Source organism: Myotis yumanensis, unplaced genomic scaffold, assembly GCF_028538775.1.
Source record: "Myotis yumanensis isolate MYYU_CA2020_CCGP unplaced genomic scaffold, mMyoYum1.0.hap1 SCAF_3, whole genome shotgun sequence".
Taxonomy (NCBI): Eukaryota; Metazoa; Chordata; class Mammalia; order Chiroptera; family Vespertilionidae; genus Myotis; species Myotis yumanensis.
In genome coordinates this window covers 193,091,235-193,116,382 of record NW_027223754.1, presented here as the reverse complement: position 1 = coordinate 193,116,382, position 25,148 = coordinate 193,091,235, and the positions used below count along the sequence as shown (strand labels likewise).

Sequence of the window (25,148 nt, the reverse complement as noted above, 5' to 3'; positions counted from 1 at the left end):
ATTGGCTTTAGTCAAGAGTAGGGCAGAGGGCGGAGCACTGGAAGGCAGGCTCCGTCCAACTGCCATTCTCGCGCGTCTTCCCTGGAGCGCATGCACCTAACGAGTAGTGCTCATTGGACCGCCAGAGTACGGGGAGGGGGACTAGGAAAGGTGGGAGCTGCTCTGTGTGAAGGAGCTACTGCCGGTGTCATGGCGGAGCTGAGTGAGGAGGCGCTGCTGTCAGTATTACCGACGATCCGGGTCCCTAAGGCTGGAGACCGGGTCCACAAAGACGAGTGCGCCTTCTCCTTCGACACACCGGTAAGCCCCTTCCCCACGTCCGCAGCGAGCACGACTTCCTTCCATAGCCCTGGTCATTCTGCCGGGGCCTGCAAGGCTTGGGCTACCGCCTCCTTGCGATGCACCATGGGACGTGTAGTCTCCCATGCTACTCCCTGCCGTTGCTTTTAATTAGCTGGAGCTGCCGTGTGACTACCGCCCCCGGAAGCCACCGCGCCCACCTCATCCGCTCCCCGTCTCGCGGAGCACTGTGGGGATTGTAGTCGCTCTCTTCCCCTCTGCAGTTCTAAGCTAGGGGCGCAACCCGATCATCGGACTACATCTCCCAAGTGGATACCTGCGAAAGCCTGGGAGTTGGCCTTGCCTATCGCGCATGGTTCTCCGGGGTTTGTAGTCTCGTGTAGGAAGGATGGGGCGACCCTCCACTGTTCTGGGCCACGGTTGAGGTTGGAGGGTGGATACTGCGGTTCCTAGGCAGCTAGTAGTCTGGAAGTGGCCACGAGGAAGGCCGTTTCTGAGAAAGGCCGAGCTACAGAGCCTCCACCCATGATTAATATGGACAGGGGGCGGGGAGGTGGGTCATTGGTGGTAGGAAAGCTCTAGTCGTTTCTCCTTTAAGGTGAACCATTCCCGCGGCCCCCTCTTTTTCCCCCGCGCATCACAGAAAGCAGAGGGTGCCCTTTTCAAAGTATTTTCAGAGAGATGGTTTCCTTCTTACAGGACACTAAGGCCTCTTGCCCATCCCACTGGCACTCTTGACTAGTTAGACAAAGCCACCACCCACACCATGCTTCACGTTATGCGGGCTCCACCCGGCACCTCCCTTCCTGCTCTTCTCCCTTCTTGTGTCACCCGCAAGCAGAGGCAAGGCTCTGGCCAGGGCAGAGCCTGGAACTGAGAGGGCAGCAGCCTGGCTGGGATCCGCCCCCCTCATCAGCCCTCCCCTCCAGCCGCTGCTGGGCCCTGCCCTGGGTGTTCAGCCAGACCAGCTCATGGCCAGGAAAACTGCAAGTCAGAGTGGAAAGGATCATTAATGCAATGCTGAGTATAGGAGCGTGGTCTAAAGCCAAGTGCAGGGTCACCACTGATTTGTGGTTTGCTTGGTTTGCTAGGCTTTGAGCCTGGCCTCTCACAATGTGCCGCGTCTCTGAAGTCTGGCTTTGGTCAAGCTAAAGCTGAAAGGGGACTGCTCAGAGCCGAGCTCCAGGGCTCCCAGTCCTCGGTGAAACCAGCATTTTCCATTTCCCACAGAGGAGCTTAATCCCTGCGGTTTCCTCCTGCCCCCGTTACCAGAGGCATGGCTGGGCGAAGCACCATCTTTCCCAGGAGGAAAAGGTTTTTCTTAATTACCAACTGATGGTAGAAGTCAGTGGATTCCTCTTTAAGCTCCTGTCTTTCTCCTAGTAACTGCTTTGAATAATCCCAAAGGGATTTTGGTCATCTTATTACACTTTACCTCTCTCACCCCAAGTCAAGCGAGCTCCAGTGTGGCTGAGTTGCTTTGCTCACAAACTTCCAGCACATTTGATTATCTTCAAATCGGGTTCATGGTAGAAAGAGAGCTTACGTGACCTGCCTGATGGGAAAGGCTCTATTTGTTTATGACTCTTATAATCCACACCGTTCTAGGGAGTGGAACACAATCTGTGGGATCAAGAACTGCCTTTGATGATGCCCTATTTTCACTATGGCAGCAGAGAATTTTTCAAAGCCGCTGGGGCTTTTATCCCAGGAAGAAGATGCCTGCTGTTGCTCAAAACCTTGGATCTGGGGGGTCTTAGGGAAGACTCTGCTGTTGTCCCAATTTCCTGCTCCACCTTCTCCATCACTTGAGTCACAAAGGCACTGGGAGGCTTGCTCAGTGTGGGGGAAGCCCATCCTCTCCCCGTCAGCCTTGGTTTAGAGTGGACACCTGTCTCCTTGTTTTCTGCCTGGGTTATATGTGTTCCACCTATCTCAGCAAGTGTTGCTAGATTGTTCTAGAAAGGGGCTGGCTTTGAGGTTGGAGGTTGATGGGACTTCATTGGGGATTTAGTTATTGGTCAGAGGGGAGGTGACAGGGTGGCTGGAGAATGCATGATCCCTGCCAGGCTGGGTCCTCGTTCAGCTGTGAGCTGCACACAAGGCATTGTTCCCCTGGAGTCAGGCTTCAGCAGGAGAGGAGGGAGAAGACTCACTGAGGACCGGGTTCAGCTACCTAGCCGAGTATGGTAGAGGAAAGGTCTGGTCTTGCTGGCAAGCTCTGGGGTTAGATATACTAGAAGAATCTCTGCTTGTCCAGTCTGGTAGGTTTTTTTTCTTTCTTGTCTTTATTGTTGAAAGTATTACATATGTCCCCCTTTTTCCCCTATTGACCCCCTCCAGCCCGTCCCCGCCCCCCGCCCCCCGCCTCAGGCCTTCACCACCCTGTTGTCTGTGTCCATGGGTTATGCATATTGGTAGGTTTTCTTAATCCTGGAGATCAGGTGGGGTTTGTCATGTTGTCCTTGGTTTAGGTTCAGTGTCTGACATACAGGTCTTTCCTCTCCAAGGAAGGACCCTGTTCCCCTCTGAATGTGGTTCCTGGTACCGGAAGTCTATGGTATTTGGTCCCCTGTTATTTTCTGGGTCTCTTGGCTCCAGAGAAGAGGTGGAGGGAGTTCTCTGCAGTTGATTGGAGGGCTCCTAAGAAGGAGCAAGGAGGAAGAGGAATGGTGACTGAAAGGTGTTCGGCTCCTGCTGTCCTTGTTGGTTGTTACCAAAGGATGGGGAGAACCTTAGCCATGTACTAAGTACCAAGTAGGTAAATGACTTACCAAGAGCCACGCCTTGTTAGAGAACAGAACCTTTCTTTGGAAACCAGAAGTTTCGAGCCCAGGCCTTCGTCTCCCCACCTGGCCAGGCTTAATCCCCGGTGTTTCCTCCCCTGCTTCTTGTCCTGCAGGAGTCTGAGGGTGGCCTCTACATTTGCATGAACACATTCCTGGGTTTCGGGAAACAGTATGTGGAGAGACATTTCAACAAGACGGGCCAGCGCGTCTACCTGCACCTCCGGCGGACCCGGCGCCTGGTAGTGGTAGGGACTGGGCCTGGGGACATCCTGGCATGTCCCGCTGGGCCCCCATTTTGAATCTCTTCCGTTCTGGCTTCTGTACGCCTCAATTCCCCTCTCACTTGTGTCTGTTGGTATCGTGAAAGCCCAGCACACGTGTTTTAGCTCCATTCTCTTCTGAGATTAACTCACTGCATCCCGTCCATTCTCCCCCTTTGTCCCTGACCTGGTCCTCGTTGCTGATCCTGCCTTCCTGCTTCGTTGCAGAAAGAGGAGGACACCACTACGGGCACTGGAGACCCCCCACGGAAGAAGCCCACCCGGCTCGCTATTGGTGAGCACCCCTGCGGTCCCGTTCCTCTCCCGGAGCTGGTCTGCCCTGCTCTCAGAAGTACTAGGAAAGCCCCAAAGGAATGAGCCTGATCAGTGGGCCTTGAACTCTGGAAGGGACGAAGTCAGGTGCTGTCTCAGAGAAGGAACATTTACCTGTGGTCGTTGTCCTACTATTCTTCTTCCCTGTCTCACCAGGTGTCGAAGGCGGGTTTGACATCAGCGAGGACAAGTTTGAGTACGATGAGGATGTGAAGATTGTCATTTTGCCGGATTACTTGGAGATTGCCCGGGATGGGTTGGGGGGACTGCCTGAGTTTGTCAGAGATCGGGTATGAACATTTTCCCGCCCTCCCAAAAATTTTAGGGCAAGCACTGAGAAAGCTAAAGACCAAGTGCCAGAGGGGCACATGGGGCTGGGGCTGGGCACTGTCTCTGACCCTCTGCTTTCCCCAGGTGACCAGTGCAGTGGAAGCTCTACTGTCGGCCGACTCAGCCTCCCGCAAGCAGGAGGTGCAGGCCTGGGATGGGGAAGTACGGCAGGTGTCTAAGCATGCTTTCAACCTCAAGCAGCTGGACAACCCTGCTCGAATCCCTCCCTGGTAAGACCTGGCCCCTCGACCTCGAGGCACAACCCCCAGAGCAGGGGCAAAGAGGCCACCCTCCTGGGGGATCTGGTGGGAGAGAGGGCTGGGAGCAGGACAGTTAGGGAGACGTCGGGGAGAAGAACTAAACAGGGGGATGTCCAGAGCAGAGGAGGACAGAGAGCTCATGGATTGGCAGGGCCCAGAGAGTCCCCTTTCTCCTCCACTCTGCAATACCCCTGATCCATATTTCAGCCCATTTTTTTCTCCTGGGTTAGTGGCTGGAAGTGCTCCAAGTGTGACATGAGAGAAAACCTATGGCTCAACCTGACCGATGGCTCCATCCTCTGTGGCCGACGCTACTTCGATGGCAGTGGGGGCAACAACCATGCCGCGGAGCACTACAGGGAGACTGGCTACCCATTAGCTGTCAAGCTGGGCACCATCACACCTGACGGAGCTGGTACTCCTCCCTCCTCAGCCGCCTCCATGCCAAAATGTCTTTTAACTGTTACTTGTTTCATATGGGACAAATAATACATGAGTACGTTCTCTTGACAAACAATGAAAATACTGCAGATAAGGCTAAATCTCCCGTTACCCTTCAAACCTCAGTCCTCTTTCTAGAAGTTATTGTTGTTATCCGATAAGTAAGCAACCCTCCCAACCCATCTGACACTAGACCCTTATCCCTCGGGGTCACAATTAATTCCAACCCTCACCCTGTTTCACCCCATCTTTCCTGACAGCCATCCCCAGAAGGTTCAAGGGAGCCAAGAGGGTTATCCTACAGGCTCATCCTTCTATCCCTCCCACCAAGGCCCCTCAGGGCAGGGCGTGACATTGGTGGTCAGGCCAGTCCTGAGCCACCCCCTGTGACACTGCCTCTGCCTCCTATCCTAGATGTGTACTCGTATGATGAGGACGACATGGTCCTGGACCCCAACCTGGCTGAGCACCTGTCCCACTTTGGCATTAACATGCTGAGAATGCAAAAGGTAAGACCTGTTCAGCTTCAGATTCTTCTTACTCCTGCTTGTTAGGCCCTTCTTCCTGGCCTGAGGCAGAATACTGGAGAGAGTTGCATTTGCCACAGTTATTCCAGTCCCCATGATATGTGGGCTTTGAAGAACTTTCTAGAATCATTTGTTCATTCATTGAATACTCCTGAGTACCTACTATGTGCCAGTCACTAATAAGGCAGGTGTGGTCCTTCTTTCATCGACTTACAGTATATATGGGAAGGCAGACGTTAATCATATGCTCACACAAATAACTGAATAATTGCAAACTGTGCGGGGTACTATGAAAGAGATTGGAGGGGGCGGCCATGGTTTACAGCAGGGACCTGGCCTAGCCTGGGGCATCAGGGAAGTTTCTCTGAGGAAGCTGTTGCTTGAGTGGAGACCTGAGGGGTGAGGAGGGGTAACTTTGGAATGGGAAACACGCTTCAGGCAGAGGGAATTGCGTTCATTCATTCCCTCATTCAAGCCTGCTGACTGTCCTCTGGGACAGTTGCTGTGGCCACCTAGACTTAGACTGGACGATATCCAGCGCACCTCCATAGTTCAGCACATCCAGGCTCCAGCTGGGTTTCGTCCTAGATCTGTGACAGATCAATGTGAAAACCCAGGGCTGAGCCCACCCCTCGTCTGAAGTGCCCCTTCCCTACAGACGGACAAGACGATGACCGAGTTGGAGATAGATATGAACCAGCGGATTGGCGAATGGGAGCTGATCCAGGAGTCGGGTGTGTCACTGAAGCCCCTGTTCGGGCCTGGCTACACCGGCATCCGAAACTTGGGTAACAGCTGCTACCTCAACTCAGTGGTCCAGGTGCTCTTCAGCATCCCCGACTTCCAGAGGAAGTGAGTGGTGCCTTCCCCCCGGCCCCCGGGCACTGCACCCCTTACACCCCAGCTCCTCTCTGGGTCACCAGCCTCTGGGCACACAGCTCTTTCAGCTGCCCTCAGACCTCTGTTCTAGTGTTAGTTCCTCTCACACTGCGGCTGGTGTGCTATGAAGGGAGTGAGTTGTAGGACTGCACCGTCGTCTCCCAGTCACACACAAGCCCCCACTGAGGGCAGAACACCAAATCCCAGGGCTCTCTGAGGCCTCCTGACCGACCCAAGGGTGAGCAGATGGTCTTTATTTTAGGCCCATGACATCAGATAAGCATCTAACAGGGACATGTAACCCTGGGGAAAGGGGAGGACGTGGGACATGAAAGCAGAGGAAGGCAGATTCTTTCTCGAGGAGGCTGGGGAGGATGGCCTCAGTGCACTGCATTCTGACGTAGTTGAGAAAGGAAGAAGGGCAGGCCGGTGGAAAGAAATGGACCTCGAGGTTTAACCACATAACTCCTCACTGGGGAGGGAGCCTGTTCACTGAGCGGGTAGATCATTTCTCCCTCGGCTTTTCGGCTGAGCCCAGACCAAAGCCCCTCCAGCTCTCCTTCCCTTGACTCTTAGGTATGTGGATAAGCTGGAGAAGATCTTCCAGAACGCCCCGACGGACCCAACCCAGGACTTCAGCACCCAGGTGTACGTAGCCAGGTCCTATGCACAGAGGCTGTGGCCGCCTCGCAGCCTGTCTGCCGCCTGGAAGGGGCAGCAGTTTAGCCCTGGCCAGTTAAACACTGTCAGATGATTGCCTTCTCGGCATGCTTACTGCCTTGAGATGGGAACCTGAGGTTTTCCACGTTTTGCAGAGTTGTCTAAGGAGGGCTTTCAGCCAGGATTGAGTTGGGGAGGAAGAGGTATAGCAGATGTCAGATCATTGGTTGACTAAAGCCAAGTGGTTCTCTTGGATGTTAACGTAGGGCTAAGCTGGGCCATGGCCTTCTCTCTGGAGAGTATTCCAAGCTACCACCAGAGTCCGGCAATGGGGAGCAGGTGTCAGAACACAAGGTGAGTAAGGACTCCATCCCTATCAGGCTCTGGAATGATGGGGAAACTGAGGTGGAAGATGTCTCACTTGTTGGCCTCTTGAGCCCCAGCTAATTCGCTGCCCTGGCTCTGCCTAGGAAGTTCAAGATGGCATTGCCCCTCGGATGTTCAAGGCCCTCGTTGGCAAGGGTCACCCCGAGTTCTCCACCAACCGACAGCAGGATGCCCAAGAGTTCTTCCTTCACCTTATCAACATGGTGGAGGTAAGGGCTGAGCAGATGACAAGGGAGGACCCTCTTCCAAGTCCTCCCATCCACCTGCAATCACTCCCTCCCCTTCCTGCCCCTTCCTGCCTGCCAGCCCCACCCCTGAACCTGACAGTCTGCATGCACTGTGCCTGCCCTGTGGTGGCAGTGACACCCAAGAATAGTAGAGCCAAGCATGGTCCTTACACTGGATGGGCTTGCTGCCTCATGAAGGATACACCCAAAGAAAATGCAATTGGGATACTTCCTGCTTTTCGGGAGGACTACAAGCACATCCCAACACAGTCCCGCAGTGCTGTGACCCGGCCCGAATCCGGGAGGGGGTGGGTAACTAGGGAAGGCCTCCGCTCTGTTCCTGCATCCCTGCGCTCTCAGGTGGTCTCCCTTCCCTTTCCCTCTGCTGCCTCCCTAACCCCCAAGGACCCTTTTAGGCCCCCATTTCAGTCCCTGGCTACCCAGACCTCCCCACCTGCCTCTTTCCCATAGAGGAATTGCCGGAGTTCTGAAAATCCTAATGAAGTGTTCCGCTTCTTGGTGGAGGAAAAAATCAAGTGCCTGGCCACAGAAAAGGTGAAGTACACGCAGAGAGTGGACTACATCATGCAGCTGCCTGTGCCCATGGACGCGGCCCTTAACAAAGGTAGGGGGCTCTCGGCCAGGCCTGGGTGCGGGTGCAGTCTGAGGGCTGTGAAGAGCATTGGGCATCTAATAGGAGCAGAGCCCATGTTATGCCTTGCTCCCCAGCCCGTGGTCCTAAGCGAGGCCACAGGGGGAAGTAGGATTAACCTCGCCCACAGCCTATCAGCAGAGCTGTGTTAAAAAGAAGCAAGATCATATACAGATGCTTGTCAGGTGGGACACAGAGCCAGCAGGGCCAGGCTAGGAGGGAAAAAGCATCACCCTCTGAAGGAGCCACCCACCAATTCTGTCACCAGAGGAGCTTCTGGAGTATGAGGAGAAGAAGCGGCAAGCTGAGGAGGAGAAGCTGCCACTGCCAGAGCTGGTTCGGGCCCAGGTGCCCTTCAGCTCCTGCCTGGAGGCCTACGGGGCCCCTGAGCAGGTGGACGACTTCTGGAGCACGGCTCTGCAGGCCAAATCAGTAGCTGTCAAGTAAGTCCTGGTGGTCTGGGCTGAGGGTTTCGGGCCTGTGTCAGGGTGGTCCCTGAGATACTATCTGCCTTTGTCTCCTGTCGTTCCTCTTTTGGGTGGAATCTCAGAATTGCATCAGTTGAGGCTGGTAATCTGGCCCTGGTGGGAACCAAGAGGCCCTAGCAGGAGCAGACTCAGACGACCCTATTACTACACAGTCCCTTGTCCTGGCCAAACCACTCCCTCTTCTCTCATGGCACAGGGTCACTTTAGTGCTGCTTCTCTCCACTCCCTCCCTCGATCCTGGCAGGACAGACACTGAGTATCACTGGTGAACAGGGTGTGGGTTTCCAGCAAATGCTTTCACTTTTTGCCTAACTGTGTTGGCATGAGCGTGAGATCTGTAAGAGTGCTGGTCTCCAGAGAAGTCAGCCGTTCACCCCTTTGCTGCTCCTGTCAACAAGCCAGCCCTTGCCCTGGCTTCCGCCACTCCTTGTTTGCAGATGCTCTGATGCCTGCCCAGGGCGAGATGAGAATATGGGGTATCTTCTGGGCTGTTAGGTCTTCTACCCATAAGAGGCTGAACCCCAGGGTGGGGCTTTCAGGATAGGAGAGGCTTGGGATTGTCTGGGTTACAGGACATTCTCTCTTCCCTAGGACCACACGATTTGCCTCATTCCCTGACTACCTGGTCATCCAGATCAAGAAGTTCACCTTTGGCTTAGACTGGGTACCCAAGAAACTGGGTATGATGGCTGGGACACGTCGGGGAGGTTAAGCAGAAAATGCTAGACAAGAAGAGGCCTTAATATATGTAAACTAACGTTTCTCTAACTTTCCTCTGAAAGAAGAAAGCATTACCTTAGACGTTTCAGAATGTGTCTAGTTTGAAAAGCACTGACTAAACATATTAGAAGACTTCTTTGATTTTTTTTTTAATGTATTGATTTGAGAGAAACATTGGTTTGTTGTTCCACTTATTTATGCATTCATTGGTTGCCTCTTATATATGCCTTGATCAGGAATCGAACCCACAACCTTGGCATATGGGGACGACTCTCTAACCAACTGAGCTACCTGGCCAGCACCAAGACTGCTTTGATTCACGTGGGAAGCATCTAATAAATGGTGTCCATAGAGGTGGCCTCTCTAGATGAAGGCAGTAGAATAAAACATCTACCTTTATAGAAACTAAGTTTCCCTTTCCCTCCAAGAAAGAGAAGGAGCCTTTGTGCTTCTAGTAATTCCCTCACTCCTGCATTTTCTTTTGGTAATCTATTTCAATTTTTTTTATAATTAAATCTTTATTGTTCAGATTAAAAAAAAAAAAAAAAAAAAAAAAAAAAAGACTGCTTTGATTTTAGAGTTATAATTTACAACCAAACATGATCTTCAGAGTTTCACAAGTTTTACTTTTTCAATTGTTAAGATGTTTTCATTTTAATAATCTGGAAATAATTAGTTCTCATGGGCCTTACAGGGCCCTGCTGACTTTGAGAACTCTGATTTAACTTCAATTCCTAGATAAGTTGAGACTCACAGAAGTATAAAATCATCCTGTCCCACAAATTGGAGGCCCCCCTTCCTTGCCCATAGCTCATTTGTGGTAGATCTAGGGCTGGAATCCAGGTCTCCTGACTCCCAGGCCACAATTATTTTTATTACACCGGGATCCCTAAGATTGGTATTCTCTGAACAGCTTCCGACTACAGGGCAGTGCTAAGATACGGTGCCTGGGCTTGAGATTCCCAAAGTGCTTTTTCAGGGAGGGCCTCAGGGAGCTCCTGAGTGACCCTTTCCTGCCATTCCCATGACAGATGTGTCCATCGAGATGCCAGACGAGCTAGACATCTCCCAGTTGAGGGGTACAGGGCTGCAGCCTGGAGAGGAGGAGCTGCCTGACATTGCCCCACCCCTGGTCACTCCGGATGAGCCCAAAGGTAGCCTTGGTTTCTATGGCAACGAAGACGAAGACTCCTTCTGCTCCCCTCACTTCTCCTCTCCGACATGTTAGTGATTCTTTTTCCTGCCTGTCTCTCTCCCTTGCTGATGGGGGTCTTCTCTGCCTGCCTCCCCACAACCCTGTCCTTTGTGTTTCTCCTGTCCTCCCTTTCCAATTTCCTCTGCCCTCTTTGGGTGGACTGAGGACCGACTGAAGCACTCCCAGCCACGTTCTCTGTGTGGATGGCAGTAGCATTGCCTCCCTATCCTTGTCACCTATTGGTTAGGTGTGGGGGCTGCGTATCATACTCCAGAGAAAGGGCCCATTCTGTGAGATCTTTAGCTTTGGTCTGTGCCTTTAGGATATGGGACCCACTTTGTGTTGTCTGTCGTTTCAGTTCTGGGATAAGGTGCCAGGCTGTAGAAGAAAAATGCATGGAGTGGAATGGTTGGGAGAGGGCTGGGGGCTGGCCTGTGGGGAGGAGGAGAAGGTGGAGCAAATAGTGGCCCAAGGAATCGGTCACCGTGCCCACACTTCTCCCACCACAGCCCCCATGTTGGATGAGTCAGTCATCATCCAGCTGGTGGAGATGGGCTTCCCTATGGATGCCTGCCGCAAAGCTGTCTACTACACCGGCAACAGCGGGGCCGAGGCTGCCATGAACTGGGTCATGTCTCACATGGATGATCCAGGTAGGTAGGGATGGGTGGCAGGGCCTGGCAGGGCCACCATCCTCCCCCAAACACTTCAACCCCTTCGCATCCACAGATTTTGCAAACCCCCTCATCCTGCCTGGCTCCAGCGGGCCTGGCTCCACAAGTGCGGCTGCGGACCCCCCACCAGAGGACTGCGTGACCACCATTGTCTCCATGGGCTTCTCCCGGGACCAGGCCCTCAAAGCTCTGCGGGCCACGGTAGGGGCTGCCCCCAGCTCAGGACTGGGGCCTCTGAGGTCAAAGGGGGTGGGAATGAGGTTCCATCCTTCGTAAGCAAGACCGAGGACAGCCACTGCGGAATGGCCAGGGCTGGGCTCCACCCTTTTGTGGCTGTGATGAGGAGCTGAGGCTTTCCTGGCGGTTTTCTTGCGCCCGAACTTGTTGGAAATGTAATGCTTTCCTCCTCTCCAAGAACAACAGTTTAGAACGGGCTGTGGACTGGATCTTCAGCCACATTGACGACCTAGACGCGGAAGCTGCCATGGACATCTCGGAGGGTCGCTCAGCTGCCGACTCCATCTCTGAGTCTGTGCCGGTGGGACCTAAAGTGCGGGATGGTTCTGGAAGTGAGTGTCCCCGGGAAAGAGGACAGGCCAGTCTGCTCTACCAGAGCCTCATTCCAGGGCGGCTCTGCTTCCCTCGGGGCAGAGGGCGCAGGAGATCTTTTCCCGTGACATGACTCCTGACGGTGGATTCTAGGAGGCGGAGATAGACTTTTGACCCAATACATGCCTACACACCCTGCATTTGAGCTGTTAGATACATCTTTGGACTGTCACTCAAGGATTCCTTTCTCATTGTCTTCTCTGCCCTCCCCTTCTCTCCATCCCTAGAGTACCAGCTCTTTGCCTTCATTAGTCACATGGGCACCTCCACCATGTGTGGTCACTACGTCTGCCACATCAAGAAGGAAGGCAGGTGAGGGGCCACAGTGTGCATTTGGAATGGGGAGTGGTGGTGGAAGTGAGCAGGGCCACCTGGAAACCCTTAGAGTATGTGTGGAGAAGGTGAAGGACTGCCTGGTGGGAGCCACAAATCCACCAGGGATGAGAGAATGCCCGACAGCAAACATCAGGCAAACGACAGCCCTTTGGGCTGGGTCGGCCTCTTGCTTTTGTGAGTAGTTTTAATGAGCATAACTACACTTATTTATTTATGTATTATCTGTGGCTGTTTTCACTCTGCAAGAGGAAAATGAGTAGTTATATCAGAGGCCCAATGGCCTACCAAACCTTCTGGCCCTTTAGAGGAAAAGCTTGCCGACCCCTGCCTTACAGGAATGGGCGGGGGTGGAGGTGGGGAGTGTCTGGAGGATCTGCAGACACCGAGTAGGGGAAATGGTCTTTGTCAGACAGGTAGCAGCTGGACTGTAGGTCTGGGGGGCTTTCCCCACAATCACCAGGATTGACTCCAGAGGCTGGGTCAGAGAAACCTAGCTGAAGCGTTGTGGACTGCCCGGTTTGTTCATCCTTTCCCACCTCTCCCCACCTTTCCCAGATGGGTGATCTACAACGACCAGAAAGTGTGTGCCTCTGAGAAGCCGCCCAAGGACCTGGGCTACATCTACTTCTACCAGAGAGTGGCCAGCTAAGAGCCTGTCCTGACCCTTACCGCGGAGGGCAGGGGCAGGGGCAGGCCACCTGGCATGAGGGAGAGGGGCTGGGAGTGGACTGCAGCCGCTGGCTCTGCACCCTTTTCCTTTCTTGTCCCCTGCAGCAGGGAAGAAGCTAGAGGCGCTAGGAGAATGGCTGGGCAGAGTGGAGGGACACTCGAGAGACTTTGGGGTAGAGCAGGAAGGGGACGGAGGGTGGCTGCCTGTCTGTGAGGAGACTGCGTTGCTTCCTCTCCCCCTGGGCCCTCATTCCTCTGCTTCTCTAGTCCTGCCAGCTCCTGGTGTGGAAGGGGCTTATCTGTGTGTGTGTGTGTGTGTGTGTGTGTGTGTGTGTGTGTGTGTGTCGCTTTGTGCAGCCTCTTCCACAGAAGGGGGTGTCCCTGCTCCCCCTTCCCCTGTGTGTTTGCTCCCTGTGTGGTCGGGTCAGAAGGGATATGAGGGAAATGGGGACCCCCTCACCCTCCTGCCTCAGTCTTTCCTCTACCCTGTCTCTACCCTGTCCTCTGGAAAATGCCAAAATACATGATGTGAATAAAAGTACAGTGGGTGAAATTGTGTCCTGTTTGATACAGTGGGAGTTCTCTTCCCTGGGGCTAGCAGGAAGGCCGTGTCCAAAAACTCCCAGCCTTGCCCCTTCTGTAGGCAGTTCTCTACTTTTCCGTGGTTTTTGGAGCTCTTGGGAAACAGGGTGAGGTGAGTGCTAGAGGCTGTCAGATCTGGGGAACTGGAGTGGGGTGACAGAGCAAAACTGGGGGCAAAAGCCCTTCCTTCCAGCAGCCCCACACACTTGCACCAGGGGGTAGGGGGTACTCCCCCATGTCCCTAGTGGCCAAGGAGCCCTGGCCCAGGCCCTGCAGCCTCTTCAGGCCTGGCCAACTGGAGCAAGGAGGGGGCTGCTCCCGGGGCCTCGGGGTTCCGACCGCCTCTCGCAGCTGCACGGTCTCTGTGCCAATGGGCCGTCCCTCCCTCTGAACCCTGTCCCTGGTCCAACAGCTGGGCCGGGCGTCCCCTGCGGGGGTCAAAGATACCCGCTCCGCGGTCAGGTCTGCGGGACTGGACGGGCGGAGTCCCTCTCCCCGAGCTGGGAGATGGCCCTCGGGGCCCCGCAGTCCGAGAAGCGGGCGGCCCCGCAGTGGGAGTGGCTGGACCTGCCCTGGGAACCATCCTGCCCCCTGCCCCGAGCTGTGGGCTTGAAGTGAGGGTCCCCCACCCCCGAGCGCAGGGGTTCGTAGGTCTCGCCTCGTTCCGAGCCCCGGCGACTGAGCCCCGAGCCCTAGAACGTTGCGACAAGAAAGGGGGAGACGTCAGAACCGCGCACACGGGCGGCGGCGGCGGCGGGGCGGGCGCGGGGCAGGGCTTGGGCAGGGCAGGCGGCGCACCATGGCCGAGGAGGCGGAGTTCTGCTTCTCCGCGCTCTATATAAGCGGGCAGTGGCCGCGGCTGCGCCGTGAGGCTGACCTTCAGTGTGTCGGCTTCAGCGACGACATGGCGCCCTCCAGGAAGTTCTTCGTCGGGGGAAACTGGAAGATGAATGGGCGGAAGGCGAACCTGGGGGAACTCATCACCTGCCTGAACTCCGCCAAGGTGCCGGCCGACACGGGTGAGCCTCGCCTCGCGGGGAGAAGAGGGGAGGGGAGGGGAGGGGAGGGCGGGCAGCGCCTTCTTCGAGCCACGGGGAGTCCGAGCGAAGGGGGTGCAGGGCTGAGGGCGAGAGCTCCTGGGGGTCCGGACATTGACCCCGCAGCGCCGTGGCCCGCAGCCGCGGGATCGGGGTGTGCCGAGGGGGAGTCGGGGGCACGTTTCATGGTGCCCTCGGACAGTGGGTCCTCGGAGGAAGATGGCCCTTTGGGAGGACGGGCTGCACCGCCAGGAGCCGGGCACGGAGGGGAGCGGAGGCAGCCCCCGCGGGCGGGCGGGAGAGGGGCGCCCGCCGAGGCGGGGGTGGCGGGGGCGGGCGGCCGAGTGGGCGTGCGCGCGCGCGCCTCCCGCTACCTGCCCCCTCGGCCCGGCCCGGCTCGTGCGCCGCCGCACGTAGCCCAGACTCCGCCCCGCGCTCCCGAGCAGCCGAGCGCCCCCGATCCTTCCCCTCCGCCGCCTGCGCGGGGGCCAAGCAGCCCGGGCCTTTTGCGAATGAGGAGCGACCCCACGCGCTCTCCAGCCTGGAACCGGGAAGCGCGGGGTCTCCAGGAGCCGCTCGGCTCCCGGCCCACCACCCGCAGCGCTGTCCTCAGCCCGTCCCATCCACCCACATCGCAGAACCACCGGCCTGATCAGAAGGGGCAGCCCCGAGACCCCACAGCAGCCGGACTTGGCCCTTTCTGCTTTTGCTAAAAAGCCTTGCCTGGCCTGTGAGAGCTATTTTAGCAGGGAGGCTGGACTGGCCCCCGGAGAATGCTGAGTCTAGTTGGTGCTCAGGCCCAGAATAGCCCCAGGAAATCAGAGCCACAGCTGTTAAAAGAGCAGAGGGCAGGGCCGTGGCCTCGGCGGCACCTGGGAGGCTCTAGGAATTGGAAACAGGCCCAATCTGGGAGGTGGACAAAGATCATCTTGTTGGGGGGAAAAGGGATGGGAAGCAGAACTCAGAAAGCTGGTGAAGGCGAGGGGTTCAGAGCCCTGGATGGAGTCTAGAGCATGAAGGCTTCCTTGTGATCTCGTCCTCAGAGGTGGTCTGTGCACCCCCCACCGCCTACATTGACTTCGCCAGGCAGAAGCTAGATCCCAAGATTGCCGTGGCTGCCCAGAACTGCTACAAAGTGATGAATGGGGCTTTCACTGGGGAGATCAGGTGAGATGCAGGTGGGAGAGGGGTGTGTGGGGACCCGTCCCTCATGTTCCTCCCTGTGGAACTGTGGCTTCATCTCTTCCCACAGCCCCGGCATGATCAAAGACTGTGGAGCCACATGGGTAGTCCTGGGGCACTCGGAGAGAAGACACGTCTTTGGGGAGTCAGATGAGGTTAGTAACTAGGAGAAGAGATGAGAGACGCCTTGTTCCAAGAGTGGTGTTTCACCAAGTGTGTTCCTCAACAGCTGATTGGGCAGAAAGTGGCCCATGCCCTGGCCGAGGGACTTGGAGTCATCGCCTGCATCGGGGAGAAGCTAGATGAGAGGGAAGCTGGCATCACTGAGAAGGTCGTTTTTGAACAAACCAAGGTCATTGCAGGTATTTCTGAAGGGACCTATGAGCCTCGCCAAGTCCATGAAGGCACAGAGGGTGGGGTCGATGCCCTGCAGCCTGACTTGATCCCCATGGAAAGGGAAGGGGAAGGTGGGAACCCTTGCTTCCTCCCTCTCACTTCTACACCTGCCCCATGGTATTGATGCCTCTTGGAGTTTCTTAAACAGCCACTAGGGGGCAGCAGGCCACCCTCTTTATACCTTGGTACCAAGCTCGGTCGCTCCCTCCTAAACACCCTGCTTCTGTGATCTCTGTCCCACAGATAACGTGAAGGACTGGAGCAAGGTTGTTCTGGCCTATGAGCCTGTGTGGGCCATTGGTACAGGCAAGACTGCAACACCCCAGCAGGTAACCACGCCCAGGAGCCCCACCCTCATCCTACCCTGCTTGGGTAGAACTGACAGCAGAGACCATCTGGGACAGCCCTTCATTTTAAAGACAGAACATTGCCCAAGGACATCCATTCCAGGGCCTGGTGTTCTAACTGGGATCTCAGGGTTTCTGGGATTCCCTGAAGCAACACTGCCTTGTCACTGGTGCCCAGGGTGGTTCCCCCTTTGAGGGAAAGGCAGGAAGAGTCTTAACTTAGTCTGGCTTCTTGTTCTAGGCCCAGGAAGTACACGAAAAGCTCCGGGGATGGCTTAAGTCCAATGTGTCTGATGCAGTGGCTCAGTGCACCCGCATCATTTATGGAGGTGAGTGGGTTTGGCTCCAGCCTGAGGTGGGGTAGGCTGGGAACTAGACTGAGCCTTCCTTAGACATTGAGGTGGGAATGGAGTATGCCCATCCCATCCCTGACCATTCGCCCTCACTCCTCCCTTTCCAGGTTCTGTGACTGGGGCAAACTGCAAGGAGCTGGCATGCCAGCCGGACGTGGATGGCTTCCTCGTGGGTGGTGCATCCCTCAAGCCTGAATTCGTGGACATCATCAACGCCAAACAATAAGCCCCAAATCCATCTCCCTGCCCTTCCTGCTATGCCAAGGACTGTGAAGCTCAGAAGCCCAATAACTGCTCCTCCCTCTCCCCACCCCCACACATGCTTCTGATGGTATCACCTGCCCCTTCTTGTGGCCTAATCCAAACTGTACCTCTCCTTTACCATGTACACCTGTAATGGTCGGGACAACCCCTTCTCCACTTACTATAATAATTGGAACAAAACATGTCACCAAAATGGCCTCTCCTTGGCTGAGAGGTAGAAGGGTGGGGTTTGCTCGTAGGCCCCTCCGTCCCCACTGAAGGCAGGAAAGAGAAGCCGTCCTCCTCTCCCATCTCGTACTTGAGGCCACGGGCAGGGAAAGAGCCCTGTCCTCCCTGGTGCCAACGCCTGTGTGTTGTGTATGTGAGCAGTCCCACTTGGGGGTGGGAATAAACATCTGGCATTAAGCCTGGTGGTTTGTCCTTCATTGTACTTGTTTCCACATCATTTCTCTTTACTTTTTTGAGGCAGCCACAGGACCCTTGTGCAAAAAAAAAAAAAAAGCCACAAACAGGTTTTTACAACAGCAGGTCTCATTATTTTTACTTGGAAAAAAAAGTGTCTTGTGTACCAGGCGCCACAGCCTTGAATAACAGCTCCTTCTCTTCACCCCCTGGGTGGCTCGGGCCATTCAGCTCCTCAGAGCTTGGGTTGGGACTAGGGGCCCAGCCTCACTGGCTTTAAGTAGCTGGTCAAGCCAGCAGTACCCCTGGGGAGGGGTAGCATCAAGGCCCCCAAATCTGTGGTATCACAGGGTCACTGGTAGAGCAGGTAGTGCTTCATGGCAGGGGGCAAGGGCAGAGCAGATACCTGGCCCAGCCGGCTAGCCCCCAGAGCTTGGCGCACACACAGGCGGCTCAGGTGCAGAAGGGAGTGTGGCTCCGCTGGGGGAGAGAAGGAGGGGAAGGTAAGTAGGGGTGCAGGCACCAGCTAGACATCCTCAAATTATAGGGTTCCCTTCCGCTCTCCTGCTCCGAGTCTGTTCCTACCTTGGTCAAGAGATCTAAAGCACCCTGACGTTCTGCATCTGCTCTCAGGGTCAGAGGCATCACACCCCCCAAGTCAGAGCTGGGGGTGAAGCTCTAGCTAAGGCCCTCTAAGCAACAGGCCAAGGTGGCTCTGACAGGGGTGGAGCTGGCCCAGGCTTGGATTCCAGAGAGTCCTGGGGAATGGGGCTGATGAGGTGGAAGGAAGGCTAGCCCTCCACAACAGCTCACCATGGGTGATGGGAGGAGAGGTACCCAGCCTCTGCTAAGCCTACAACTGCAGAGAACAGTTAAATCCCATCAGTCTAAAGCCGGGCCCCATTGCTTCCCCAAGGAGGTCCTTCCCCTGCAGCCCCACCCCAAACCCTGCCCCTACTGCTCTCCTTCCAGGTGGGGGGGGGGGGGGGGGGGGAGGGCTCAGTGGCTCCTTCCTGGGGTTTGAGTGAGGAAGTAGGCATGTATGAGTCACAGGTCAGAGCCCAGGGAATCTAGCACACACCCTGGGTGCCTGGAGCTGCCTGTCCTCTTTTGAAATTGTACACGTAGCCCAGTACCCATTTAACCCTTTGCACCTGTGCTCCAGGAGCTGCTAGCTCCCATAAAGCCCTAATCCAGTGGTTCTCAACCTTCTGGCCCTTTAAATACAGTTCCTCATGTTGTGACCCAACCATAAAATTATTTTCATTGCTACTTCATAACTGTAATGTTGCTACTGTTATGAATCGTAATGTAAATATCTGATATGCAGGATGGTCTTAGGCGACCCCTGTGAAAGGGTCGTTCGACCGCCAAAGGGGTCGCGACCCACAGGTTGAGAACCGCTGCTCCCTGGAGGGCCTCCCTCCATTCTGGGGGCTCACCACTTAATAGCAAGTTGCATGCCCAAGCCTCACCTTTACCTCTCTTGCTGTTGGGAGGATTAAACTAGGTAAGGGCTGTGAAGACCCTTAGCCATTCCTGGCACTGAGTAAGGGGTAGGGAAGCAGGTCAGATGAAGGCTCCTTCCCTCCACCCTTGTAAAGGCGTTGAGTTTCCAACCCAAACCACAGCCACCAGTGACAGAACACGCTCCCACACCTACCCCGGGCCTCACCTCTCCTTTTGCCCAGGTAGCTGATGCGGACCTGGCACTGGCCCCAGACAGCGCTTACTGCTGGGTAGAGGGTCCTGCCCTTCAGTCCGTGGAAGGCTGGCCCCAGGTAGGTACCCCCAATCGCGTAGCCCAGAGTTCCCTCCTCCATGTCCAGAATCACCAGCAGCCTATCCGGCACCTCCAGCGGCTCACCCTGAGGTCCGGGTGGATATTGGGGGGCCCCGGGCCCCTTGCTCTGATGGTACAGCTTCCCCCGCCCAAGGTCCCAGCCCCATGACTCGCTGTTGCTGCCCAGCAGCGCCGCGTAGTGGTCAGCCTGCAGCGGGGCGAGGGCCGTGGCCACACCCACCACGGCGTGGGTGCCCCTCTGCGCGCGGGGCCAGCTGATCTCCCAGGCGTGCAGGCCGCTCGAGTAGCCCCTCTTACCCCGGGCCCCGTCCGTGCTCTGGGCGACGGGCCGCCGCTCAAAGCACAGCCCCCCCTCCCGGACCTCGATGTTCTCCGAGCAGTCCTTGGGGTTCCAGCCGTGGCGCCGCTGAGTTCCCAGGTCAGGAGGGGGAGCAGAGAGCAGCTCCTCCAAGCCTTTGGGACAAGAGAGGTCGGGGTACAGGGCCTGCGGGGTGGGGGGGCTGCGGCTGCCCCCTGCCAGGGCCGTCTGGCCCATGGGGTGAGGCGCTGGAGGGTTCCCCGGAAGAGTCTTGTTGGGGCGTCTCTCTTCTGCAAGTTGCGCTCCGGCTCGGGGTTGCCCTGGAAAGGAGTTAAGAGAGAAGAGACGGTAACGTGAGGGGACCCGGCGGGGGCTCCTCCTCCATGCGCCCCGGCCTTTCACCCGTTGGCCCACCGCCCCGCTCCTCCCTCTTCGTTCCCTCCAGCGCCCCAGCCCATCGCCCTACCCTCACCCATCAATCGCGGGCTCCCGAGACGGGCGAGTCCGCCCCTCGGGCCGTCCCCCTCGCCCGCCCCGTGCCCGCGTCACCCGTGGCCCCCGAACCTCGCTGGGCTCCCCCAGCCGGGAGGTCGCCGGGCCTGCGGAGGAACCCGGCGTTAAGTCACCGAGGGGCGCGGGCGCAGAACGCCGGCCGCTTCCGCCTCCAAGCACCGCCCCCAGGCTTGGCCCCGCCCACGTCCCCGCCTCGAGGCCCCGCCCCCGCGGGAGGCCCTCGGGGCCGTTAATCTCTCCCTTGCATCGCTCTGGGGTCTCTGGGGGGTCTGTTCTCCACCGTCAATACCTTTGAGCCACCTGGGCACCAACTCCTGAGCCCTTCGGTACGAGGGGCCTGGGGTCAAGGGGGTTCCTCCATTGTGCCGGCCTCTTTCCATGGTCCCGGACTCGGGGTCACCGTTTCTGGGCAGGTCTCTTTCTGGTTCGGTTGTGAGTCAGCCTGTTCTATGCCTGAGGTTCTGAACCCCGTGTTTCGGGCTCTGAGCGGTAGGTGTCGCAGGTCTCCATGCTGTACTAGTCCATCCATTCCTAGACTGCAGGTCTCATTGGGAGAGTGGAGTGGTTCCGATCTGGGTTTGAGCGAAGCTATGCCACTAATGAGCTGTGTGACGTGAGAAACATCCATCTGTGGCCTCCCCACGCGCCCTGACCCGGGATGGAACCCGCAACCTAAGTATGTGCCCTGACTGGGAATCTAACCAGCAACTTTTTTGTGCACCAGACGAGGATCCAACCAATGGAGCCACCCGGCCAGGGCAAAATTTTGTAATATATTAATTAAAGAGAAAAAAATAAAGCATATTAATAAGAAAGATGTAAACCTGAACACTTGTCATCCACCCCACCTGGATATTCTTGCCAGTGTGACAACAAAAATAATGACTGTGGATCGAGGCCTACGATGAATATTAGTGCAAGACCTGTGTGATAGCCAAGCGGATGAAGCGAGCCTAAACCACAGCCGACTCCAGCTCAGCTTGAGCAGTAGCTGACTGTTTAAAACATGGTATTCCCCAGTTGTTGCCACTGGATCCTGAACTGCTCAAACATTTGCTGATAATAGCTCAAACATTCCATAATGCTACAAGCAATAATAACATTTTATTTTTCATTGATATGTAACACATGTAAAGTCCACTAATTGTAAATTGCTCAATGAATTTTTACATATTTATATGTTATGTGACCACCATTTCCAGCCTCAAGGTCAAGTGTATCTCCAGCGTCCCAGTAGGCTCCTTTCTTGCCCTTTCCCTAACACTATACCCCTAAAGGTCCCTACTGTTTGACCTCTATCCGTATAGATTAGCTTTGCCTCTTCTTCAATGAAACCATAAAGTATGTCTTCTTTTGCATCTGGCTTATTTTTCTCAATATTATGTCTGTGAGTCATCCATGCTACATGAAATAGGAGCTCCTTCTGTTCAGTGTTTTACAGTATTCCATTGTATGTATGTATTACAATGTATCTATTCTACTCTTGATGGGCATTTGAAATGTTTCCAGTTTTTAGCTATTACAGAGAAAGCTATGTACAGTATTGTACAAGTCTTCTGGTGGACCTAAGCACTCATTTTATTGGTTGTGAGTGAAGCTATGCCACTAATTAGCTGTGTATTGTGAGAAACATCGATCTCTCTTTATGAGCACACTCATGTATACTTATGTGCAGAATTGCCGGTTTATAAAAACTTACAATGTATAGATTTAGCCACATGTAATTTTTCAGGTTTCTCTCCATAGAGCACTTTTATTCAGAAATTAAATCATTCAGGTATTTGGCAGTATGGAACACTTCAACATATCCTTGAAGATTTGAACTGGTCTTTTCTTCCTGTTCATCATATCTTTGTCTTTTGGGGATTTTATCAGTTCCTCAAGCTTTTTTTTTTTTCTCTTCCATTTTAAACAAGAAGTTTATTTAAACAACAAGACACTTGACTTGAAGGAAAAACTAGGATTCATTTTTTTTTTTTGGTAATTTATTTCTATTTAAGGACAAATTACCCTACATGTAACAGTCACATACAAAAACAGTTATAAAATTGTCCTTGATTTTACAATGATAAATGAAAAACATTAAAATTCTCCAATCAAACAAGGTATACAAGGATTTTTATGTTGTTCTTTTTTGATTAAACAGTGAGAGCAAAATAACTTACTGGAATATAAAGATAAGAGCTGAATGAGCATGCCAGAATGTGTTTTCACAGAACCAGTGTTTTCCCTCCACCCATCTCCATCTGATGTCAATCAAAACATAGCATTGGCCATTTAGTTTTTTAAAAATGCAAATGCTTGTGCACATTCATCAGTTACTTTATGTACAATAAAGGAACGGGGAAGAGGAAAATGAAAGAATAGAGAAAACTATACTAGTATGTAGTAGTCAGATGTGTTGAAACCAAATTGCAATTTCCTAACTGAGAATGTCTTCTTGGTCTAGAGAACAGAGTCCTGGAGTAAAGTAGCAGGTTCCCTTTTTAGTAGACACCGCCTGTCTGCTGCTGGTACACACCAATTGTATTTTTATCTTCCGTTTCCCACTGTGCAGGTGTTCTCTTTCTTTTCTTTTTTTTGTTAGTCCTTACTCGAGGATATTTTTCCATTAAATTTTAATTTTTTTTTAGAGAGAGAGTAGAAGGGAGGGGGAGAGACAGAGAGAGAAACATTGATGTGAGAGAGACACAGCGATTGGTTGCCCCCCACATATGGCCCTGGCACATGCCCAACCAGGGCCAGGGATCGAGCCTGCAACAGAGGTACTCGCCCTTGACCAGAACTGATCCGGGACCCTTCAGTCGCTGGGCCAACGCTCTATCCATTGAGCCATACCGGCTAGGGCAGGTGTGTCTGTTTCATTGAATCAAATCAAAATCTGATCTGCCTCATTGACAAACCCTGTCGTTCACAATAGGTTTTCATTAGTTTACTAAGTGGTGTAAGCCTCTTAATCTTAAAGTGTACCATAGAACCATCCTGCCCCACCACCTTCAAAATAATATGATCCTTGTTCTCAGTCTTAACTCCTTCCTTGGGTTTTTCGTTGGTCTCGGCCAGTGCTGGAGTCTCCTCAGCTGCCACTTCACAAAAGAGGTATCAGGTCCGCACCAAAGGCGGACACAAGCAGCACCAGAAGCAGCACCGGTGGAGGAGGGAGAGGGCACTGCACCTTATGCCAGGTCCTCAAGGTGTTTTTTGTTGTTGTGAATCCTCACCTGAGGATACTTTTCTGTTGATTTTTTTAGGGAGAGTGGAAGAGAGAGGGAAAGACAGAGAGAAACATTGATGTGAGAGAAACTGCAGGAGGCCGCCCATTGTCTTCACTATCAGAGAAGTGCAAACAAGGATCCCGGAACGCTGGTGAACCTTGAGCCCATGGCAAGGGCCTGGGTTATGCACCGATTGTCTAGTCCTGACAATGGAGGCTCAAGCTATTTCCTGATCAAATAGTCTCAGAGTAAATCCGTCTAATATTTACTGACCTTTAAGATAGCCTGTCTGTTACTGCAATTACCTGCCTAAGGGCTTTATGTGTAACCAGAGTTGAATAAAAGGCTGGCCAGGCCTGGGCACCTGTGGAAGTCCTTCCCTTTGAGTTGGACTTGCCCGCCTGGCCCCCCAATATTTCCAAATTATCTCTTGTCTCTTCTCTTTCATTTGTGTGCAGCTCCTCTTCCATATCCTGAACCCTGAACCACACGGGACGTGGGGGAACACATCTACAGAAACACATTGATTGGTTGCCTCTTGCATGTGCCCCGACCAGGGCCCAACCAGGGAGGAGCCTGCAACCGAGGTACGTGCCCTTGACCAGAATTGAACCCAGGACCCTTCAGTCCACAGTCCGAAGCTCTATCCGCTGAGCCAAACCGGCTAGGGCCTCAAGGTATTTATTTATTTATTTTAATATATTCTATTGATTTTTTACAGAGAGGAAGGGAGAGAGTTAGAAACATCAATGAGAGAGAAACATCAATCAGCTGCCTCCTGCACACCCCCTACTGGGGATGTGCCCAAAACCAAGGTACCTGCCCTTGACTGGAATCGAACCTGGGGCCCGTCAGTCCGCAGGCCGACACTCTATCCACTGAGCCAAACTGGTTAGGGCCCTCAAGGTTTTTATTAGTGTTTCTCTGTGGTTCTCAGTAAGCTCTTCAAGCCTGGCCAGTGTTGCTCAGTGGTTGAGCATCGACCTGTGAACCAGGAGGTCATAGTTTAACTCCTGGTCAGGGCACATGTCCGGATTGCATGCAGGAGGCAGCCAATCAATGATTCTCTCTCAGCATTGATGTTTCTGTCTATCATTCTCCCTTCCTCTCTGAAATCAATATATATATATATAATATTTTTTATTATATATAAATATATATAAAATATATATATATATATATTTTTTTTTAAAGAAGAAGCTCTTCTGTTTCTTCCAGAAGCCACCACTATCCACTTGCTAGGCCACAATGAAACAGCGAGCTTCATCCTTTGTTAATGAAATATCCTTAACATCCTAAACACATTTCTTCTCAACATGCATGGACTGTTTTAGGCTTGATTGTTCCCTGTCTGTAATATAAAGGATGCAACTGGCAATACTGAAGAACTTGCAACTCTTCCAGCTTATTACCATATTAAGGTAAGCATTCGTGGCTCAGAGGAGGAATCCCAGCCTCATGATGTGGCTTTGAAACAGCAAATCAAGCTGAGATCGGCAGAGTGAAGGATGGGGTGATGTTGTACGGAGGAAGACTGCGTGTCTTTATGAGCACACTCCTGAAGTACCCGGTACCTTAGCATGGGACTGCTGTCCGCTGTCTGCAGTCAGCAACACTAAAGCCAAGGCCTTTCTCTGAGGTCCTAGTCTCCTTCTAAAACCAAATCAGGAAAAGTGCTGCAGTCTCCCTGGACTTTACATTTGATTGCTACAGTACAAGCAAACATATTTTGTTTTCTCTAACGGTACTGGGATCTGAATCCCTGTAGAACATACTGGGCTTTATATGAGAGATGGAGGGAGGGGTGGTCATAAGGGTATTAGCTACCTTCAAACCAGGGCCTTGTATACCTAGTTTGGAAACAAAAGCAGTTGGGCATTTTCCTCCTAGAAGATACCAGGTTCATGATATTCTGGAAGACAGCCCTTCGCCCAGTAATTCTTTTCAGTAGCTCTGGATGGATTTTGCTGCCTGTTCCTCCAGAGCAGCGGTTCTCAACTTGTGGGTCGAGATCCCTTT

General features: G+C 53.8%; 3 protein-coding genes and 1 pseudogene across 6 annotated transcripts; 2 read left to right on the top strand and 2 right to left on the bottom strand.

Annotated features, from left to right (window-relative positions):
* Positions 1-111: 111 nt before the first annotated feature.
* USP5 (ubiquitin specific peptidase 5) lies at positions 112-13,289 on the top strand. 4 transcript variants are annotated; one of them, XM_070410761.1, is made up of 20 exons: positions 112-300; positions 3,203-3,328; positions 3,578-3,644; positions 3,839-3,972; positions 4,097-4,242; positions 4,503-4,687; positions 5,128-5,222; positions 5,899-6,092; positions 6,696-6,767; positions 7,046-7,133; positions 7,250-7,375; positions 7,865-8,018; positions 8,314-8,488; positions 9,125-9,213; positions 10,285-10,476; positions 10,958-11,101; positions 11,178-11,323; positions 11,538-11,691; positions 11,959-12,043; positions 12,623-13,289. In XM_070410761.1, the coding sequence occupies exons 1-20, from the start codon at positions 190-192 to the stop codon at positions 12,714-12,716; spliced, it is 2,577 nt and encodes an 858-aa protein (XP_070266862.1). In that variant the 5' UTR covers positions 112-189; the 3' UTR covers positions 12,717-13,289. The 4 variants fall into 4 exon arrangements, with proteins under 4 accessions (XP_070266862.1, XP_070266865.1, XP_070266864.1 ...); XM_070410764.1 differs by having other exon boundaries at positions 119-300; positions 10,285-10,407; XM_070410763.1 differs by having other exon boundaries at positions 119-300; positions 3,203-3,334; positions 10,285-10,407.
* An 828-nt stretch (positions 13,290-14,117) lies between these two features.
* On the top strand, positions 14,118-17,302 carry TPI1 (triosephosphate isomerase 1). Its single transcript, XM_070410760.1, has 7 exons — positions 14,118-14,337; positions 15,399-15,522; positions 15,608-15,692; positions 15,767-15,899; positions 16,177-16,262; positions 16,522-16,609; positions 16,741-17,302. The coding sequence occupies exons 1-7, from the start codon at positions 14,118-14,120 to the stop codon at positions 16,857-16,859; spliced, it is 855 nt and encodes a 284-aa protein (XP_070266861.1). The 3' UTR covers positions 16,860-17,302.
* Positions 17,303-17,410: 108 nt separating this feature from the next.
* On the bottom strand, positions 17,411-20,322 carry SPSB2 (splA/ryanodine receptor domain and SOCS box containing 2). The gene is made up of 3 exons (XM_070410759.1): positions 20,204-20,322; positions 18,975-19,721; positions 17,411-17,779 (listed from the first exon to the last, which is right to left on the bottom strand). The coding sequence occupies exons 1-3, from the start codon at positions 20,292-20,294 to the stop codon at positions 17,652-17,654; spliced, it is 966 nt and encodes a 321-aa protein (XP_070266860.1). The 5' UTR covers positions 20,295-20,322; the 3' UTR covers positions 17,411-17,651.
* A 2,043-nt stretch (positions 20,323-22,365) lies between these two features.
* LOC139006509 (small ubiquitin-related modifier 2 pseudogene) lies at positions 22,366-24,902 on the bottom strand (annotated as a pseudogene).
* Positions 24,903-25,148: the final 246 nt, after the last annotated feature.

Coding starts and splice junctions, on each gene's coding strand:
- USP5 (XM_070410762.1), top strand. CDS start 190: ATGGCGGAGCTGAGTGAGGAGGCGCTGCTGTCAGTATTACCGACGATC. Junction 301..3,202: donor CCTTCTCCTTCGACACACCG/GTAAGCCCCTTC, acceptor CTTGTCCTGCAG/GAGTCTGAGGGTGGCCTCTA. Junction 9,214..10,284: donor CTGGGTACCCAAGAAACTGG/GTATGATGGCTG, acceptor TTCCCATGACAG/ATGTGTCCATCGAGATGCCA.
- TPI1 (XM_070410760.1), top strand. CDS start 14,118: ATGGCCGAGGAGGCGGAGTTCTGCTTCTCCGCGCTCTATATAAGCGGG. Junction 14,338..15,398: donor CAAGGTGCCGGCCGACACGG/GTGAGCCTCGCC, acceptor TCTCGTCCTCAG/AGGTGGTCTGTGCACCCCCC. Junction 15,523..15,607: donor GCTTTCACTGGGGAGATCAG/GTGAGATGCAGG, acceptor CTCTTCCCACAG/CCCCGGCATGATCAAAGACT.
- SPSB2 (XM_070410759.1), bottom strand. CDS start 20,294: ATGGAAAGAGGCCGGCACAATGGAGGAACCCCCTTGACCCCAGGCCCC. Junction 19,722..20,203: donor GGTGCCCAGGTGGCTCAAAG/GTATTGACGGTG, acceptor ACTCCTTTCCAG/GGCAACCCCGAGCCGGAGCG. Junction 17,780..18,974: donor CTACCTGGGCAAAAGGAGAG/GTGAGGCCCGGG, acceptor TCTCTCCCCCAG/CGGAGCCACACTCCCTTCTG.